General features: G+C 35.1%; 2 protein-coding genes across 2 annotated transcripts in view; both read left to right on the top strand.

Moving 5' to 3' along the window:
- Positions 1–19,330, top strand: part of aPKC (protein kinase C iota type) — a 271,760-nt gene that overhangs the window by 19,033 nt on the left and 233,397 nt on the right. Inside the window, 1 exon segment of the mRNA XM_073089071.1 lies at positions 3,493–4,072. Within this exon segment, the coding sequence (XP_072945172.1) occupies positions 3,493–4,072 (580 nt within the window).
- Positions 1–19,330, top strand: part of LOC140754141 (protein kinase C iota type-like) — a 94,310-nt gene that overhangs the window by 30,158 nt on the left and 44,822 nt on the right. The window lies entirely within an intron of this gene.

Raw genomic sequence — 19,330 nt, 5'->3', positions numbered from 1 at the left:
TTTGATTTTGAACTTATGATATTCAGTCTCTTTCATTATTACTTTAATGATCTAATGATGATTGTGAATAATTTTTTTGTCACTTACATATTATTATTTCTATAATGATATCAAAGTTTGTTGTAAATACAATAACCTTTTTTTTATCTCTTGCGCCTGTCATAAATATAGGATGCAAAATATTTTTTAATGGAGATATTATTTTATGGCTTACTAGCTGACCCGGCAAACGTTGTGTTGCCATGTACCTATATAAAAAAAAATTAAGGATGAACAACCCTTATCACTTAGGGGTATGAAAAATAGATAGTAGCCGATTCTCGAGTTACTGAATATGCATATAAAATTGGTGAAAATCGGCAAAGCCGTTTCGGAGGAGTACGGTAACTAACATTGCGACACGAGAATTTTATATATATAAAACTCATACTATTATAACCTTAGAAAAAATTTAAAATCTGCTCAGTCGTTTTTGCTTGGTGTTCGTAAGATCAATTACATAAACTGTGTGTGTATGTGTGTGTGTGTAAATAATATGTACTGTGTTTAAATGCAATTTCGAATTTATTCCCATTCGCTCCGATTTTATGGCTATTTGTATGACATAACCGTTTCTATATGTCTTTATGGGCTACTCTAGGAAATAGATAAAGCAGTTTTATGAGCTTTAACGCAAATTTCCGACTTTATTACAGTAATATGATTTATAATTAAATAGGCAAGTTATCTTTAGAAGAGTCTTAGAGTGAGACATACTTTTCTTCCCTTCCTTTCTACCTCAGGTAGGAATCTCATCTTATCTTGGTTTGATTACATAAATTAACGGGTTGTAGGGGCCACTCATCATCAGGTGGACTGCTCGCTTGCTATTCCTATATTATAAAATGGGCAAGTTATCTTAAATGTATGAATAATAATTGAAATATACTTGTTCAATTTCAATCAAATATTATCAGTGAAGTGTCAGCCTCTGGGATGGGATCGTAAACGGGAGATGTATCTCGTGGATTGCCTTGGATCGGGAATTTGGCCAAATAAAATGTCGTATCGCGAACTCCTTTTAGGTATTTGGAAATGGAAGAGCGATTGACTATTTATTGCTATAGATGTAGACTTGATTGTATATGAGATTAAGTAACTACGTTAACGTACTCAGTTAACGTAAAGAAATTGTTGTCTTTCCTCAGAAAATCGGCGTAATCAATTTTAATTTACTGCTGAACGAGTTGTGAATTATATTATATTTATTTTGAACGTAGAGTATTTTTTACCATCGAGCCAGTCTGTTGAACGGCATCATGCTAGGTTCAATAAAGTGTAAATAAATAAATCCTAATTATCATAAATGAAATGAAATAGGCCAACGCCATATAACGGCGGCACTTACAAATTGTCAGTTGTAATATTTTTCTTAAACTACTATCTCAACTGAGAAGATCCGGTAAGAAACACAGTGGGTTCGTCCCTTTTTTAATAATAATAATAATTATTATTATTCTCTTTTTTTTTAAATACCATCGTATTAACATATAATTAATAAAATCCAAAATGAATCACCTAATGTTATATTTTAAATCAAAAGTTTCCATGACAGTAATCTAGTAAGGTAAACAATAGCTAGGTAGCTGTATGTGGAGAAGTTGGACATCACTAGTTGACCTAGATCATTGTTATTCAATTGTCTTATTATTGGCGACTCATAGGGGTTCCGCCCTCATACTATTCAGATTATATTAGGTTTCGCAGCCCGATTCTGTGCTAGGTACTTGCATATGTAATATATTATGTTTTAGTTCATACCTGTTAAGAAACTAAGCTTCAAAACCCTTGCTATGCACTCAGTCAGATATTCATTTTGCAATACAAAAGGGTGGTAGAAACCTGAGTGATTCCACTTCGTTGGCATCATCGCTACATCTATTTCTCATTGTTTGAAAAATGTGGTAAAAGATATACTCTTCTAAGGGAAATATCAACTCAGCCCTCAGGAGTAGCAGCGCATCACTGAATGACTAAAGTAGGACTTCAATCCTATTTGGAGTTAAATGGAGTTGTCCATAGAAACCAATAACCATCAGAAAAACTGTATGCTCGAATGCTGCTTCTATTTCATAGAATTTCCAACGTACACGCAACATTAAACGATAAAATCCTTGTTATAACTCTTTCGGGCTATGACCTTGGCATTTGAAGGGCGATAGATTTACTTGATTGCTAAAACGATTAGCGTCGTATTTACAAGTGTGCGAACTATTCGGCAGCCATTGTTATCTCTAAGGTGGTAATTGGTCGAATTGTCGGCAGCGGAAACTTCAAGTGTACGCAAAAACAAGTCTTGTGTGATCCGGAGGCGTTCCCACGAGATCGCTAAATAGTTTAGGATGCAAAAAGTTTGTGTGCTTTTTAATAGCGGTCGTTATGTACTAATTAGGGCAAAATTTGCATAGCCAAATGATGTGATGAGCGTCACTTTGTCAATGACGGGAATTGCCAACGTTTTTGTGTTCATTGTAATATCGGTTTGATTTTTCAGTTTTGGCGCGGCTTGAAACAATTCACGTGAAATTGCATTAAAATATTTCCATCATTGTTGTTTTACCGTTTGAATTGCATATTCATGAGCATACAAATTTCAATTCTTTTGGATTCGAATTTGCATTTTGGCGGAGAGTGTAAAGCTCCCGTCTGATACGTTTACGTAGCTAGTAATTTCAACCCATCGCCTTCAGACAATGGTCTTTTGTGCCCCATGACAGATGGGAATGAATCTGGCCCGTAAAGACAATACCCAGCCGAAAATGCTAACTTAGTTTGAATTCGCATCCAATCCTCCATTTATGTACTATGCTAAATATTCGGTACGCTGCAATGCTTGGAACTTAAAGGGAAATTACTTATAGTTTATAGGTACTTCGAGTACGTTAACCTTGATATGAAGTAAAATAGCTAATGCCTACTTATAAGTGAGTAAATAAAAACAACTGTCATTATTATAAGGAAACACTGTAATGTGCGTAAACGAATATTAACTGCTATTTGTAGTGGGGCACGAGTGTTGTTTAATAGTACCAGATATTCTAACTTGTTAACATTATCTCAAAAAGTATCTACTTCCTTATTTCATCTGACTTGACTCGACCTCTTTCTCGGGGATAGGCATGTACATTTTACATTTAAAGTAGTCGTGGATTGTCTCAGGCAATATATTATTCAGACGTCGGAACTCGCCTCGAGCAAAATATCACCTAAGCTCCGGCTACTCAGAATATTCTACACGTCTGAATAATGCTCAGTTTTCCATAAAGAATGCATCTGCATACATTGTAGTCTCGCAACAGGCAGTTTACGCCCTCAAAACACAATATCGGTTTATTTTACGATCTTGAACGAACACAAAACCATCCCGCGTCCGTTTAGTGCGAGTTACTGGCAACGGTGAGATGAATAAGGAATGCAGTGATGGAATTTATGACCCATATCGGAACCTTGAAGATCGTGAAGATGATTGTGCTCTCGAATATATTTCGCGGAAATCATCCGCAACAACCGCTAAGGACGCAGGAAATAAGTGATTTATCGGAGAAAGGTGTGAAAAGAAAAGAAACAGTTTTAATAACGCAAAGTTCTTTGCGCTTGAAACAGCGAACAAAAACTCACGACAATATTACGGTGCGGAATAGCATGAACAATGCGACAAAAACTGTAAGAAGTGAAAAACGACTGTCCAATAGTGTAGACGCGATCGTCGCGCACAATGATACCAAAAGTAGAGTGATATGCAGTGCCAAAGGTTTATTAGAAACTAATTTAGACGATCTTTTTAATGATATACATAAGCTCGACGGCTGGGCTGTCGAACCAAAGAGCTTAGGCGCGAGTGAACCAGCTTTAAGTTTAAAGGAGGATAATGCAAAGAAATCGAAGAAGCGTGAATCTCTCATGTCAGTTGATGACAGTGAAGAAGATACAGCGAACGACAGTGACTCTATGGATGAAGTGGTTCGGGAAAGGAAGAAATGTATGGGAGCACGGCGCTTCGGTCATATGCTACGGAGAGTTATATCTAGAAATGGTAAGTTTTAGCCATAGTAAATTAACGTTCTAATTACTAAGATTGTTAGCTTGTTATGAATGTTTTGTCTTTCTAAAGGAAATACTAATATAATGAAGGTGGGACCGTGGTGGGACCTACCCATTTTTACCTTATAACAGCAGTATTAAGCCTTGCTATGTTGTGATTGGATGGTTGTGGTAAGGGAGACATTATTTTTCGAGACGTTCAAAGTTAGTCCTCAGGGATAGCAACGCGTCTGTGACATTTTTTTTATAATATAAGAGTAGCAGACGAGCATGCAGTCCACCTGATGGTAAGTGGCTACAGTGGCCCGCCCATGGACATCTGTAATCAACCCCAGATAGGATTAGATATTCATACCTGAGGTCGGCCACAGATGCGCCGCTACCCCTGAGGACTAAGCTGGAACGCCTCGGAAAATTCTGTCTCCCTTACCACACCCTTCAAGCCGGAACACAGCAGCGCTTAACACTGCTGTCATTAGGTAGAAATCCGGGAAGGACTGATTTTATCTGGGGTTAATCACATATATTCGTGGGCGACAGTAACCACTTATCATCAGGTCGACTGCATGCTCGTTTTCTACATCTATATTGTAAAAAGTGTGTATCATTACACTGGCAAATACAATCTGCAAATGAATACAGAAAAATCATTTTTCATCGCTAAAAGCTTTCGAAAACATTTTTCGTTTCGATTACAAAAAAGTGAAACCATATTTCATATTCGAAACTAGTTACAAAAATGTAAATTCGCTTTAAAAACCCATTCAGTGAATGGAACGTTAATTCGTGTTCTCTCATGTAACTTTCCACTGAACGACTGATTGCGCTCAGTGACCACTGGGAATTGGAAAATAAAAATTGGTAAAGTGCGAATCGAACTGAATACGGAGGGTTCCGTACTATCAACGTTTGCTTGTGAGTTTGTGGGTTTTGTTACTCTTAGAATTAATTTGTTTTGTTGTTATGGCAGCTATAAAAGTACATGCTGAAAATTTAAACGGTCTTTTTATTACGGGTCAATTTTTCATATATGGTCCCTTTTATTTGCAACGTTTTTATTTTTAATATTTATGGCCGCTATGGCCATGGCAATACATCCTCACCTCTCACCTCGGTTTAAGAAATCGAGCCATATAACACACGTTTAGACGGCCAGGCGGACAAACAGCGGAGGCTTAGTAATACGGACCGTTCTTGCCCTTTGCGTACGGAACCCTACAACCGACTATGAGGCGCTGAGGTTACGTTGAATTGAAGCGGCGTCGTTATTTATTTGTTTCCAATTGTAGCAAATTGCTCTTCCGCCACTGATTGAAATGGCCGTCGTCAAATCTCGTTGTGTTGTTATCTTATTGTTGTTTCTCCGATTCGTTTTGATTTTAACTGAGGTGAGCTGTTGTTTTATTTACTGGAGTACTACTGTTGTAAATTCCCAGAAATGTTTGTGAGTTGTTAAAATTAGCATCGACTTTATTTAACTCTTTTGTGAAAAAAGTTAAAAATTATGGATTGCTATTCATGTTTGTACTAAATGAAATATATTTAGTTACCTGTCTCTTGGTTTGAAACTAGTCCTTGCTTACGATGTCCATGGGTGGAAAACGAGCGGTAGTACTAGACCGGCACATAAGTACCGTATTATGATTTTCTTTGTTAAATGCTTGGACATGCAGTCTCATCATCATCATCATCAACCCATTAACATCCCACTGCTGGGCACGGGTCTCCTCTCATAATGAGAAGGATTAGGCCATAGTCCACCGCGCTGGCCAAGTGCGTATTGGTAGACTTCTCATACCTTTCAGATTTTTTTTTTTATAAATCTCTCAGGTATGCAGGTTTCCTCACGATGTTTTCCTTCACCGTTTAGCAAGTGATAATTAATTTCTAATACACACATAACTTTGAAAAATCAGAGGTGCGTGCCTGGGATTTGAACCTCGGACCCCTCGATCGAGAGGACGAGTTTCTTAACCACTAGGCTATCACTGCCTGGACATGCAGTCTATCTGATGATATGTAGTTATTATTGGTCGTGGACATCTGTAATGTAATAATGTAGGATTAGAGCCCTACGTGAGGTCGGGTCCAAATGCGTCGTTGCCCTTGAGGATAAAATTGAAATATTTCGTGTGGTTGTCACTCTCTTTAAACTAGAACACAACAGAGTTTGACATTGTTTTTATCGAGTAGAGAAATAGGTGTAGCAGTAGTGCTTCTGGAGTCGAACTACTAATTGATATGTGGCGACTTCCCGCTACTCGTCAAGAGATGGCTCCACGAGTATTCGGAATCACGCTATCGAAGTTTTGTCAACATCTTGCATATATACAAGCTCCGAACTGAGACTGTCGGAGCACGGCCGCTCCCCGCGCATTATCACCTAGCCGGCCTCTCCGTGTGCCAAAGATCTATCATTTTTCAAAGCCTCTCAATCCTTATGCACTTCGCATCGCAAATTTTCGTCTCCCAAAGTTTATTCAACCGTTTGATTGTTATAAGTAGCAGCGTGTTGTGCTCTTTAAATGTCAATTGAGATTAATGCCCCATTCATTATTGCGCTTCGTTAGTTGTCTTGGACTAGTTATTCTCACTGCCAAACGACAATAGCTTGACGTAAATCATAATTTTAATAGCATTATTGATATACTTCCGTCTGTTGTATATTTGGTTTACTTTTTGCTCTCATTGTTATGTGTTTTTTATACGGAACACATTAAATTTGTTCGTGTAGACATTACGCATAAAGTCAACTTGTGTATTTATGTTTTACGTTTATGTTTGACATACAATCTTGTAATTAGTAATGAAATGACAATTGTAATTAATTACTAATCACTTTGAAATTTTAATAACACAAAAGAAATTTTGATATTATTTATATGCCAATGAAAAGTACAGTAATGGTCGTCCTCAAATTGTTAATACCTAATAATATCGTCTCTAACAAAATAATAAATAAGATTCGCGATCGTCAACTGTTACTATCCCACTTGTGGGCTCGGGTCTCTTCTCAGTGAGTGGTGAGGCCATAGCCTACTGCGCTGGCCAACTTCGTATGAGTATGTTAACAATACAGGTCTGTTATGTTAACTATATTTAAAATAAGAAACGTGAATTGAACTCAACGAAACAACAAAATCAACAATAATTATAATGGAAATTTTCTTGTTCTTAAGAATTCAGTGAAAATCTTGAAAATCAGATCTTGAAGGTGGTAGAACCCTTTGTGGTTCGACCCTTTGCGGCACCACCGCCAGACCTATTTCTACCTAATAACAGCAGTGTTAGGCGCTGCTGTGTTCCGGTTTGAAGGGTGTGGTAAGGGAGACAGTCTCTTCCGAGGCGTTCCAGCTTAGTCCTCAGGGGTAGCGGCGCATCTGTGGCCAAGCTCAGGTAGGAATATTTAATCCTATCTGGGGTTGATTACAGATGTCCATGGGCGGCAATAGCCACTTACTATCAGGTGGACTGCATGCTCGTCTGCTACTCTTATAATATAAAAAAGAAAAAAAAAGAAAATGCCTCGATTTATTGATCGAATTGTGACTATGTTCGGTCTCTGAAGCAAATTTGGCATTATTATAGAGTTAGGGGACTCAATCATATCCGAAGAGCGTAAATAAACGAATTTTGTTTCCGGAACTATTTTTTACTGTCGGAAAAAAATGAAATCAAGCTTTTATTTAATATGATTTCTTAAATCTAGCCTTCATTTCAAGTGAAACTATGTTTGGTTCACTTCATCTGTAAACTACGTATATATAGATGCCAATCATGGCATGCAAACAGTAGTGATCCAGTTTGAATATAATCGTAGCTATCGCATTGTACTAAGGCAATTTCAGATTAAATTTAGTGGCACATGTTAAGACCACCTATTATTTGGTTATTTGCCTAAACGTCTCATTCGATCCCTCTACAAGTTATGGAAGCGTGGAGCTACTAATACTCAGAACTTCCCGATACCAAAATAGCTGCCAGTTTCGATACTTGCTTAATTAAATTAGAAACTATACCCTGTCTATAAGTTATTTAGCCGCGGGTAAGTGCGGGTAAGTTAGACTATTTAAAGATAGAATCGCAATTAGACCTCCGGACCATCGGGGAATTCGCCAGCTCACATGTTTTGTTATGAAATTTCATTTGGGAGTTTGTAGTGAAGTATATTATATTTTATCAGATTCATTTTTATTGTAAAGGTTCGCTGTATTACTAGTATTCGTTCAGGGACTCAGGGAGGCTACGTGAATTTCGATGTGTACTGCTTAGGCCACGCGTTGGCTTGTTCATAAAGCTGCAACCACGAAATACACCTCTTGTACTATTTTTAGCAGATTTGGAGTGTAAACCATATATTTGGTATTAAAGTTGCCTATTCCTTAACTGTACCCTTGCATTAAAGTGTTATAATAGTACATTACGATACGCGTGGCCAAAGTAGCCTATTTTTGCACGGCGTGAAGTTAGCGCCCGAGCGCAGCGAGGGTGCTAAACGCCGTGCAGATAATAGGCTACTTTTGTCACAAGTATAGTATACTATTTTATAGCTCGTGTGACATAAACCCGCTTATACTTGTGAAGAAATATGATAATTATTTTGAAACTTATAAATGATTGAAACTAAAAATTATGAACTAAAAAAGCAATAAAAATGTGACACAACCAAAACCATTGAAATTTAGAAAATTTAGTAATTATTCTGCTCTTGTGATAAAGACAAATCTAACACCACACGTACGTCGAAATCTATCAAGCCATTTAGGCTACATACAGGCGTCTAGACCAATGACTTATAATGGGAACTCCACCTAAACGTATTAAAGAAACATATGATAAGCAATCTCATAATGTACTAATACATAACTAATACTAGTGATACAGTAGAAAATCGATTATCCGGACCTAGTTATAAATATTCACGATTATTCGAATTGTGAAACGTGAACAAGTAACTTTGTAATAACCCTTACAGATCAGCCATATTTTGTGTGACATGTGCATTTAAATTCCGGAAAGTCGCCAAATCGCAACAAAATAGTTACTATAAAAAACAAAAACCCGATTGCTAAAAATATAACCTATGTTATCGCCACAATTAAGACGAATCCAACGACACATCATGTATCAAAATTAATGAAGTCGTTTGAGTTTGCCAAAGAATGAAAAATACATACGTAACAAACATATAGTCGAAAACATCACCTTCCTAAATCGGTTTAAATAGCTTTTCTTCATAAACTCAATTATCCAAGTTTCCGATAATCCGAATGCCACAAATACGACAACAAATAGGTCGCTTAGTCGAGATTCTACTGGAGTAGTATTATGGGTAATTTTGATAATGAACACAGTCAAAACAAACAATAAAATTCGATAAAGCCCAATAGTTAGTCTTATAGTGATGCTATTGCTTAGTATGTACACAATGACAAAAACATTTTTAAATACGTCCAAAATAAAATATTAAATAAAATTATAGCTTTAAACAAAATACTCATTACTCACTTTTAATATTTAAATGGCATTTAAAAGTATGAAACGTTCATAGCTATGTTTATTTTTTACAACTGTGAGGGTAGTGTATTAATATTCGTATGGTGTAAAAATCGGCTACTTTGGACACAGAAATGCGTAGCTAAAATGCGGGTTTAGGTCACAGAGTGCTATAAAATCATTTCGGCTGTTTATAAAAAAAGGGCACAAAAATAGACAGACAAAATTTTAAAGTGTTTTTTTTCTTCTTTAAGTATCGTGTTTAATTATCTCTTTTTTTGAAATGCCACACGAACATAACACAAACAGTTTTATATGTATTAACAGACGTTTCTCGTAGTACCATATGTTATCGTCGTTAATAAGAAGCTTGGATATTAACGATATCACATTTTTATAACGTTACATTAAAGTAATAAGTGACTCATTTAATACTACAGTTTAAAAACAGATGCGGGTAGGTGAAGTGGGGACGACACCATGGCGGCGCTCGAATTAACAGAGAGCGACATTCTGGTCGGAGACTTCAGCAAGAGCAGTCGAATAACGGAGATACTTGTGTAGTTATAATACTTCTAATCACTAGTGTGAACTTACTTACGTATAATTGTTATATCGTTACTCTGTACCGTTTATGTGACTATATTATTACATGACTTCAAGACCTTCAAGATGACTTTGATTTCATCAGAAGTGTACAGAACAGAAGAACCCGCTCACAATCATGGACGGCGATTCGTAAGTACGAACATACTTGACACAGGAATAAAAACCGTGAGTTAAAACATTATTTTGTCATATGTGAATTCATCTTGGTAGAATAAGTAAAAATGGGGGTAGATAAATGTCGTTGATGTAAGGGCAAACTCATTTGAATTAAGAACATGGATAGATTGAGACTAGTAATTCAATGAGATGTTAATACCCTCTGAAATTGATATACTTAAATTTTGTGAACAAACTTTACTCTTCTCAAATTACTTGTTAACATTGTAAACTGAGGTGTTTACTTCAAAATAAGTGCATTTTCTGTGAAGAAGTGTCTAAAAGTAATTTTGCAAGGCAGTTCTTGTGGTAAATCTGTCCATTTGGTTAAAGTCTGTGGTGTAAAAAGTAAATCCTAATTGTTCGAAAGTTACACCTACTTTGAAATATATAGAAATACACGTACTTATGAAAATATTTTAAGGATCTTAAATGTTAGGCTTTATAGATATGGGAACCTAATGGTTGTTAATATAGGCTAATGTACGCCATAAATTGCATACAGGTTAGATTTGAATTTATTTTTGATAACTTTTAATGTTTCAAACTGGGTTTACGTATATGCGTTTGTTATTATTGTATGGAAGGGACTATGCGGTAGCAACAAACGCAGTTACAGAGTACAGTATACCTACTAGATATAAGTGACACGTTTATTAAGTTGCAAAATTTTGATTATTCATAATTGTACAGAAATGTATAATATCTACGTGGTACATATTTAACTGACTGCAAATAAGTATCACGACCACCGTATTGAGTGGCTGAGAGTACCCACGAGGGAAATGGTAAATGATGAGAATGAGTTTAAGGTTTATTGTTTTTTTTCGGATATTAATTTGACTATACTTAAAAATAAACTTGCATTCACATTTACATTGTTCACATTTTCATTTTATAAATCAATGAAATTTTCCTTTTGATTTCATATACTTGATACGTAATTGTTATGAAAGAAGCATACGTACGTTGCCAAATTTAGCTTTCCATCAATTCTAGGCGAACTCACGCAGTACTGTGTACTACTATGTTTTGACTCCCATTAAGTATAAATGCACATTAGTTAATGATCTATAAGAAAACAGAGAAACTTATGCGCAGCGGTCTTTGGAATATTATATATATAAAAAAATCTCACATTTTACTTCTGATTGACTCACTTATACAGAATATTAAATGTCTGTTTTAAATTTAGTATGCAACGTTTCGTTTTTTATTAATATTTCTTTACATCTCGTAATTTTAAACCTTTAAATTTGAATTTAAATTTGACACATTACACGTCCTTTTGGTTTGAAAATTGGGCACTATCAAATACTGGTAAATGAAGTTTGTACCTTAAACGTTGAGACGCTTAGATTATCGATATTATCAATTATGTGAGCCACTTACGAAATGATAAACGGGATCCACTTTGTATGGGATTCAGAATAAATAATTTTAAGTAAAATAATAATAATAATAATAAATTGATGCTTTTATAACTAGAGCTTAGTTCTATTTACAAGTTACAGCAATTAAGTTATTATACGTATTAAGTGAGAAACGGTCACTGAAGCCTACATACATTTAGATAGTCTTTTGTATACCATATTTAAAATGAGTCTTGCCTGCGACTTTGTTCATGTGGATTCAGAATATAATTTGAATTGCATTTTTAAAACGAGTCTTGCCTGCGACTTTGTTCATGTGGATTCAAAATATAATTTGAATTATACAATGCCCTCAGTCAAAATCACGGAGTACGTTGGTAATTTGGAATTCCCATTACCTGGTCATGTAATGTTTAAAAAAAAATGTATACTTTTGATATCAACTTCGTAGTTTTGGTTTTAATGCATTTTCAAACATACAAACCGACAGACAATTTTTTTTTCTTTTTCAAATATATTCGATGTAAACACGTGAAGATTTCATTCTTATTATATGTATATCAGATCCAAATGAATAATAATGTTGTTTAATAATATAATCAAATAAAACATAGGTACATTTCGATGGCATTTTCTTATACAATAATTTACTTTTCATATAAATTTCATACGGTTCACAATTGCGTCATGTCTAGGTTTTCTCTATAGAAACATCGAGCGTCTCCTTGAGAGTGTTGGTTGTAAATGATACATATTATATTAACATAATCTATACAGATATTACGCACTAATATATTTTTTATTACAAACTATATAAAAGTCAGGTGAAGCCGAGGCGTTTGAAATATATATAATAAATATGAATTGTTTGGTAATAAGGTGTATCGTAAGATAGTTTGACTAACTGTTTGTTTGGCTGGCTGGTATAAAATCATGATCAACTTTAAAAGACCTTTTTCAGGTCATATAAATTTTAGGTTGTGATTGATAAGGAGCCACATGTTATGTAAAACAGTTATAGTTTTAAATCTGACGATCCTGATGAGACAAAATTAGAATTGGACAAGATTATTAAAATCATGTCATGTCATAAGTATTTCAAAATTTTTAAATAAATCTGACCGTTCAAAGTAGGTAAAAATCGAATTCAAATATTCCGTTACATACATACAGGTCAAGTTAATAAAAGCGTGGCAAAAATAAAAGCGTGTTTAAAAAAAAAATCTTATCAGTTGTAGACACAAATAAGTATAGTTAAATAATGGCCGGTTTCTGAAGTCATTTTTCTTGGTAGGTAGTTTACGAGTATGTATTCAATAACACTATCCGTTTGATAACTACGAAAAAAAAATCCGCTTCCGAGGAACTTAATGTAAGACGAGGTCTGTTTAAACTCCGTTTAGATTAACGGACCATTTTAATGTGTTTATTCTTTCCATAACATTATTTGTTTTTTTTTTTTTAAAAAACGACGTTTTACGTAAAGTCTAGCAAATCTTCCTTAGTATAATGCATAACTTTAACAATAAAATAGCCTAAACTATAACTTCCTTATGGGAATCTTAATTTAAAACTTTTGGTGAAATAAAGAAAAAGTTAAGTAGTTAAGCTTATTACACAATTGACAAGTATGTCGCTGACGTGAACGCATGGGTCCTTTGCTTTGTTAATTAAATTTTGAAATTCATGTAATAGTATGTATTATTATAACTGAATATAAATTCAATTTAATGTAATGAAATTTCTTTCTGACTTTCAAAAGTGGGTTATGTGGCCCTACTTTGAAAGAAATAATTTGAATTTGTGATAAATAACGTAAAAATTTGGGTTCATACAACTTATTACGTGTTATATTGTGTGAAATTCATGGTTTGTTTACCATTATTTAGTCTTTAACTTTGATATAATTCATTTCAAATATAAACAATATATTATTATTTTGATACTGCTTCATCAGTTGATAAAAGACGTACGTTGGAAAGGCAACTATTTGTATAAAATAAAATTGTAATAATTAAAAGAAGTACTAAGTAGTAATAAAATAATGTTATAATAGTATTTTGAGTCGCACAGATTAATTTAGTGGCCAACTATAGATCTATCTATCTATCAGTATAACAGTTATTGAACAGGTTGTTGAGCATTCCGAAATGGACTAATAAGATAAACGTCGTTATTCTGATGCGTAACTTTATCGAATCAATAGTTGTTGGAGATTTAACTATTGGACTTAGAATCCAGGCATAAGTAAAGTGGGCAGTTAGATGTTGTCATTACTGTAGGTGTAGGAAACTTTGTGGTTTGATTTTTATTTATCTGGAGTTAAGATGGATTAGTGCAGATGCCTCTAGCAATGTCATGTTCACGGGTGTCTCTCGGTGATGCATATGGTTGGGTTGACCCAAGGCATCGAGTACCTGGAAGACATTTAAGTGAATATTGCATTTTTGGAGTAAATTTGAGTTGAGCACTGGCCGAATGTTATCGTAAACAAGGTACAAAAACTGCGGTGATACATGACTAGAGTGATCCTATATGAACATCACCTAGTTATAACCGTGTTTTTTATTATTTAACAATGGTCTAATGCATTCGCTTCAATACCTGTCGCGCATATGACATTTATGCAAAAAGTCCTTATGAACTATGCCTGCAACAGAAATCCGTGGTGAACACTGTTGGGGCAGATTTATAACCTAGGTAATACACAACTAGTGTGATTCTATATGAACATCACCTAGTTTAAGCCTTGGTTCGGATCAACAGTTCGGGCCTTTTACATGCGAGTCGGTATTGCAAGAAAATGCGTATAGTTTAAGCCATGTTTTTGATAAACAGTTCGGGCCTCTTACGTGCGAGTCGGTATTACAAGAAAATGTGTAACTCTTCTGGACTTAGGCATTAAACAACTGGTTTTCTTTTGCAGCTCTTGCATCAGACCATACACGATCGAGGACGAACGTGTGAGCAGGACGGCCGAATGTTATCGTCGTTAATAAGAAGCTTGGATATTAACGATATCACATTTTTATAACGTTACATTAAAGTAATAAGTGACTCATTTAATACTACAGTTTAAAAACAGATGCGGGTAGGTGAAGTGGGGACGACACCATGGCGGCGCTCGAATTAACAGAGAGCGACATTCTGGTCGGAGACTTCAGCAAGAGCAGTCGAATAACGGAGATACTTGTGTAGTTATAATACTTCTAATCACTAGTGTGAACTTACTTACGTATAATTGTTATATCGTTACTCTGTACCGTTTATGTGACTATATTATTACATGACTTCAAGACCTTCAAGATGACTTTGATTTCACATATCGGCTTTGATAGTTATACTCGTATCGGCCTTGCCTATAAACAGAATAGACCCCGTGTCATTAAAAATAAAGTGCATCATTTTACGTGATCCACTTAGCGCAGCCTACATTGTATCTACTTGCTAGCAAACTTCGATCTATTTGCAAGCCAATTTGCCAATATGCTCTTAGTTCTTGTGGTTCGATGCTTTCGACCCAATTTTCAATGCGGCTTTCTGTTTAATAATCGTAAAAGTTAAAAACTCGTTAGCTAGCGGACGTTAGGCAGACCGCCGTACCTTTTCCTACGTTATATCGTTTACCTGCACCGGTGGAATATACGGGACTATATCACGTAATATACTGCCATTGGTAACTATAAATATGGGCGTTTTATGCGTTCTTGCGGAATTTTAAATTCGTAGGAAATGTTCGGCGTTGGATATTTCTCAAAGTTTACAGTTGTTAATGTCTACGGAATACTTTAAGAATTTATTCTCTGATATTGCATCATAGTCTTATTTTTACTTCGAGCTGCTAACAGATTAGATTAAAATTAAAGATGATATAATAAAATTATTCCGTCTGTAGCCTAATTTAGAAAGTAGAACATGACTGACTTACGTGTGAAGCAACAATCTTAGTTTCCAGGAATGATTTTTAATGGGCTTAAAGTAAAATCTCCGTTCTGTATTGAGTTGGTCACAGATGACCACTTACCATCAGATAGACTACGGGCTCGTTTGCTACTTCAATCTTATAAAAAACCGGGTGTAAGATAATTATCACACCACCTTAACTAAGCTTTCTTAAAAAGACAAAAACCATTGCATGGAGATGCACGGCAATGTAGCTACCATGCACAATTATAGCAAATTGTTTACTGGGCGTTATCGCACGAAAATACCCACCGTGTATTCTTATTTAACCGCACCTAATATTTGCATGTTACAATTTTATTACGATGCTATTGCCACCACGATCGGTATTTTCTAAAGGTTATTTGCAATACACATTTAGAACGTCTTTTAAATTATTGTATGAGCATTCGAGTATTTGTGATGTTTACATTTGATTTTGATTCAAGAAAAATATTTAGTTTTATTTGCTCTATACTATATTATGTACATCTTTAGGTGGTACATCTTAATTAACCTTAAATTTGAGCTGCAAAGATATCACCATTTTTTATGCCACTTAATATTAAACTTTCCAATGAAAATTACGACAACCTGAACATACTAACAAACCAGATTCTAACTTAAGCCTTAAACTTTAAGGTATGCATGCGTAGTATGCAAAATATGCATTGGACATAGATGATTATTTCAGTGAGTAAATTTTTTTAGCTATTAATTCTTGATTACTTCGTTTGAGTACCTAACTGATGTAAATGTCATATGTACGTGATATTCCGAAAACCACATGTCCCCAATACCAAATTACAAATGCCATTAATGTGAGTTGTGTGGTGTAGTTTGGATTTTTTGCTTTGAAAACCGCAGTATTGGATGACTTAATATTTCAAAATTGTAACAAAATTGCAGAAATAAAGGCCGATGTGACGCCAACTGTACTTTCGAAAGACAGTCATCATAAGTCATATATCAGTGAATTTTTATGGGGATGGGAAATTTGTATTGAAATCAAGTTCATTTATATCAAAAAGAGTCTTAATTTAATTCCAGTTGTTAATGAAGATTGAATCAAGTCTATAATTAACTCAGCTACTAATAATTATAAATATTTGGCATTGTTTGTACATCGATTAAATCAAGAAGGATATCAGCAACATCCTGGAAAGTATTTTTTCCATCGCAATCGCAATACTACGTTACGCATAGAACGGTGACATAAAATAAGATTTTGTGCACCTAATTCCGTTTTTATCCCATTCACGTTAACAGAAAATAACGTTTATTCCCTTTAAGACTCTCGTGTACCTTATCGCGGAGAACAATCGGTATAAATCTTTAAACAAATTTAAAACGCGCAAGGAGGCTTCCGAACCACTTCGCGTAATCCGCCCTCAAACGAGGCGACGGGCCGTGAAACATGAATAGACTCGGAACACTCGCTAGATTTAAAATATCGACTGGACCTATTTGGGCGGTATCGGTCAGCTTAGTTCGACTTATTGGGCTTATACTAACGCTTGAAGTTCATCAACTACCTAACTTAACTATCATATTGTAATTTAATACACTAAGGGATATAATTAAAAGTAATCAGTTTATTTAAGGATTACAGAGTTAGATTGTTTTTTTCCTATTACATTTTCTTACGTTAACAGAAAATAACGTTTATTCCCTTTAAGACTCTCGGGTATCTTATTGCGGAGAACAATCGGTATAAATCTTTAAACAAATTTAAAACGCGCAAGGAGGCTTCCGAACCACTTCGCGTAATCCGCCCTCAAACGAGGCGACGGGCCGTGAAACAAGAATAGACTCGGAACACTCGCTAGATTTAAAATATCGACTGGACCTATTTGACCAATATCGGTCAGCTTAGTTCGACTTATTGGACTTATACTAACATTTGAAGTTTTATCAATTTACTTATGTATTATGTTATCAAGTATTTTATAACGAATTTAAATAATAATAAGACTATTTAAGGTTCATGCAGATAAAGTAACAATGTGGAAATGGTTTAATTAATTGCATCAGTTTAAAAATTTTAAGGGTCTTATCAACAATTTAGCTTACCAAAAATCGACATTTATCTTTGAGAGACTTTGAGAGATTGATTGTTAATAACGGGCCTATAACTACTTTTATACAAAATGCCCGATATTACAAGAATGACTTATATTTTTCTATTTATAGCACATCTAGATTTGAAGAGACACAATATAAATTTTTGGCCCTATTATAATAATTGAGAATATATGTTCCTATAATTCTTACACAGACCAGTAGTAACTATAGGAATTGATTTATACCAATTTTCGCAACAATTTCATTTGAATATCACCAATGCCATCTAATCACGTCTTCGCCTTTGACAACAATGGCGTACGTAATTCCTACATCCATCCAAGATGGCCGCTTTCTGCCCGAATAGCAATCTCAGAAGTGGTCCGGCACTGCTCGCCGTTCACCACGTTCCCATTACTCCGTCATCCTTACTAGCGAACTAGCTGAATGCTGAATGGAAATGATTCGGATTTTCATATATCACCGACCGTAATCGAATCCAGTTGTGACGTTGGTGAAATATTGGCGAAAGATCGTAGAGGGGAGAAAAATGCATTTTATTGTAAAATGTCTTGCACGTGTATGAAATTCAAAATGGCATAACTTACCACGTAAGCTGCTAGAGGTAATCGAGCAGGGCCGAAAGTTTTCGGACTATCCCAATAAAAACCTGAGTTGAGCAGCTATATCTTTACCATTATCTTTATAGATAATGCATGGCAATCTGCATGCATAGTAGCATGATTTTAACAATTTAACATCTGGTATGCTAGACGCAGGAGCTTCCCTTGCTAATTTCATGCTCCATAAAACTTATTTTTGTAAGGAGTTAAATACTTAAATACTTAATACATAAATAAGGGAACAGTGACTTACTCGTACATTGCATGCGCTGGAAAAATATTATCCTCCGCCGAATAAAAAGTGGATTATGAAATCACACACAAAATATGATAAATACTATACAAATCATAATTCTCTATACAATTTATATTTCATCATCATCATCATCATCAACCCATTACATTACTGCTGGGCACGGGTCTTCTCTCAGAATGAGAAGGATTAGGTTAGTAGTCCATAGTCCACCGCGCTGGCCAAGTGCGTATTGGTAGACTTCACATACCTTTAAGATTTTTATCTCTCAAGTATGCAGGTTTCCTCACGATGTTTTCCTTCACCGTTTAAGCAAGTGATAATTAATTTCTAATACGCACATAAATTTGAAAATCAGAGGTGAGTGCCTGGGATTTGAACCTCGGACCCTCGATCGAGAGGCCGCGTTTCTTAACCACTAGGCTATCACTGCCACATACACATACAATTTATATTTAGCGTTGTATTATGTGTGCAAATTATTGTCTAATTAATACTTCGGTTATAAATCACGTCAAAGTCAAATTCATGAACATCCTTACAAGGTTTTTGATGCTTCGTTGATCATTGTAATTAGTGCGTATAATGTGCGTGCGATATGGTAGCACTGTTGGTAATATATCGGATAAACGTATGCGTTATGATTTACGGTCGTTATTGATATTCAATCTATCCAATGATGGCGTACTAAGGATCGAAATTTGACTATTTACGCATACTAGAAATTGATTAGT

Source organism: Epargyreus clarus, unplaced genomic scaffold, assembly GCF_041222505.1.
Source record: "Epargyreus clarus isolate Ecla_fem2 unplaced genomic scaffold, WU_Ecla_fem_2.2 ptg000027l, whole genome shotgun sequence".
In the NCBI taxonomy this organism is placed as follows: domain Eukaryota; kingdom Metazoa; phylum Arthropoda; class Insecta; order Lepidoptera; family Hesperiidae; genus Epargyreus; species Epargyreus clarus.
The sequence above is the reverse complement of the archived record's forward strand: the minus strand, read 5'-3'. Positions and strand labels throughout refer to the sequence as shown.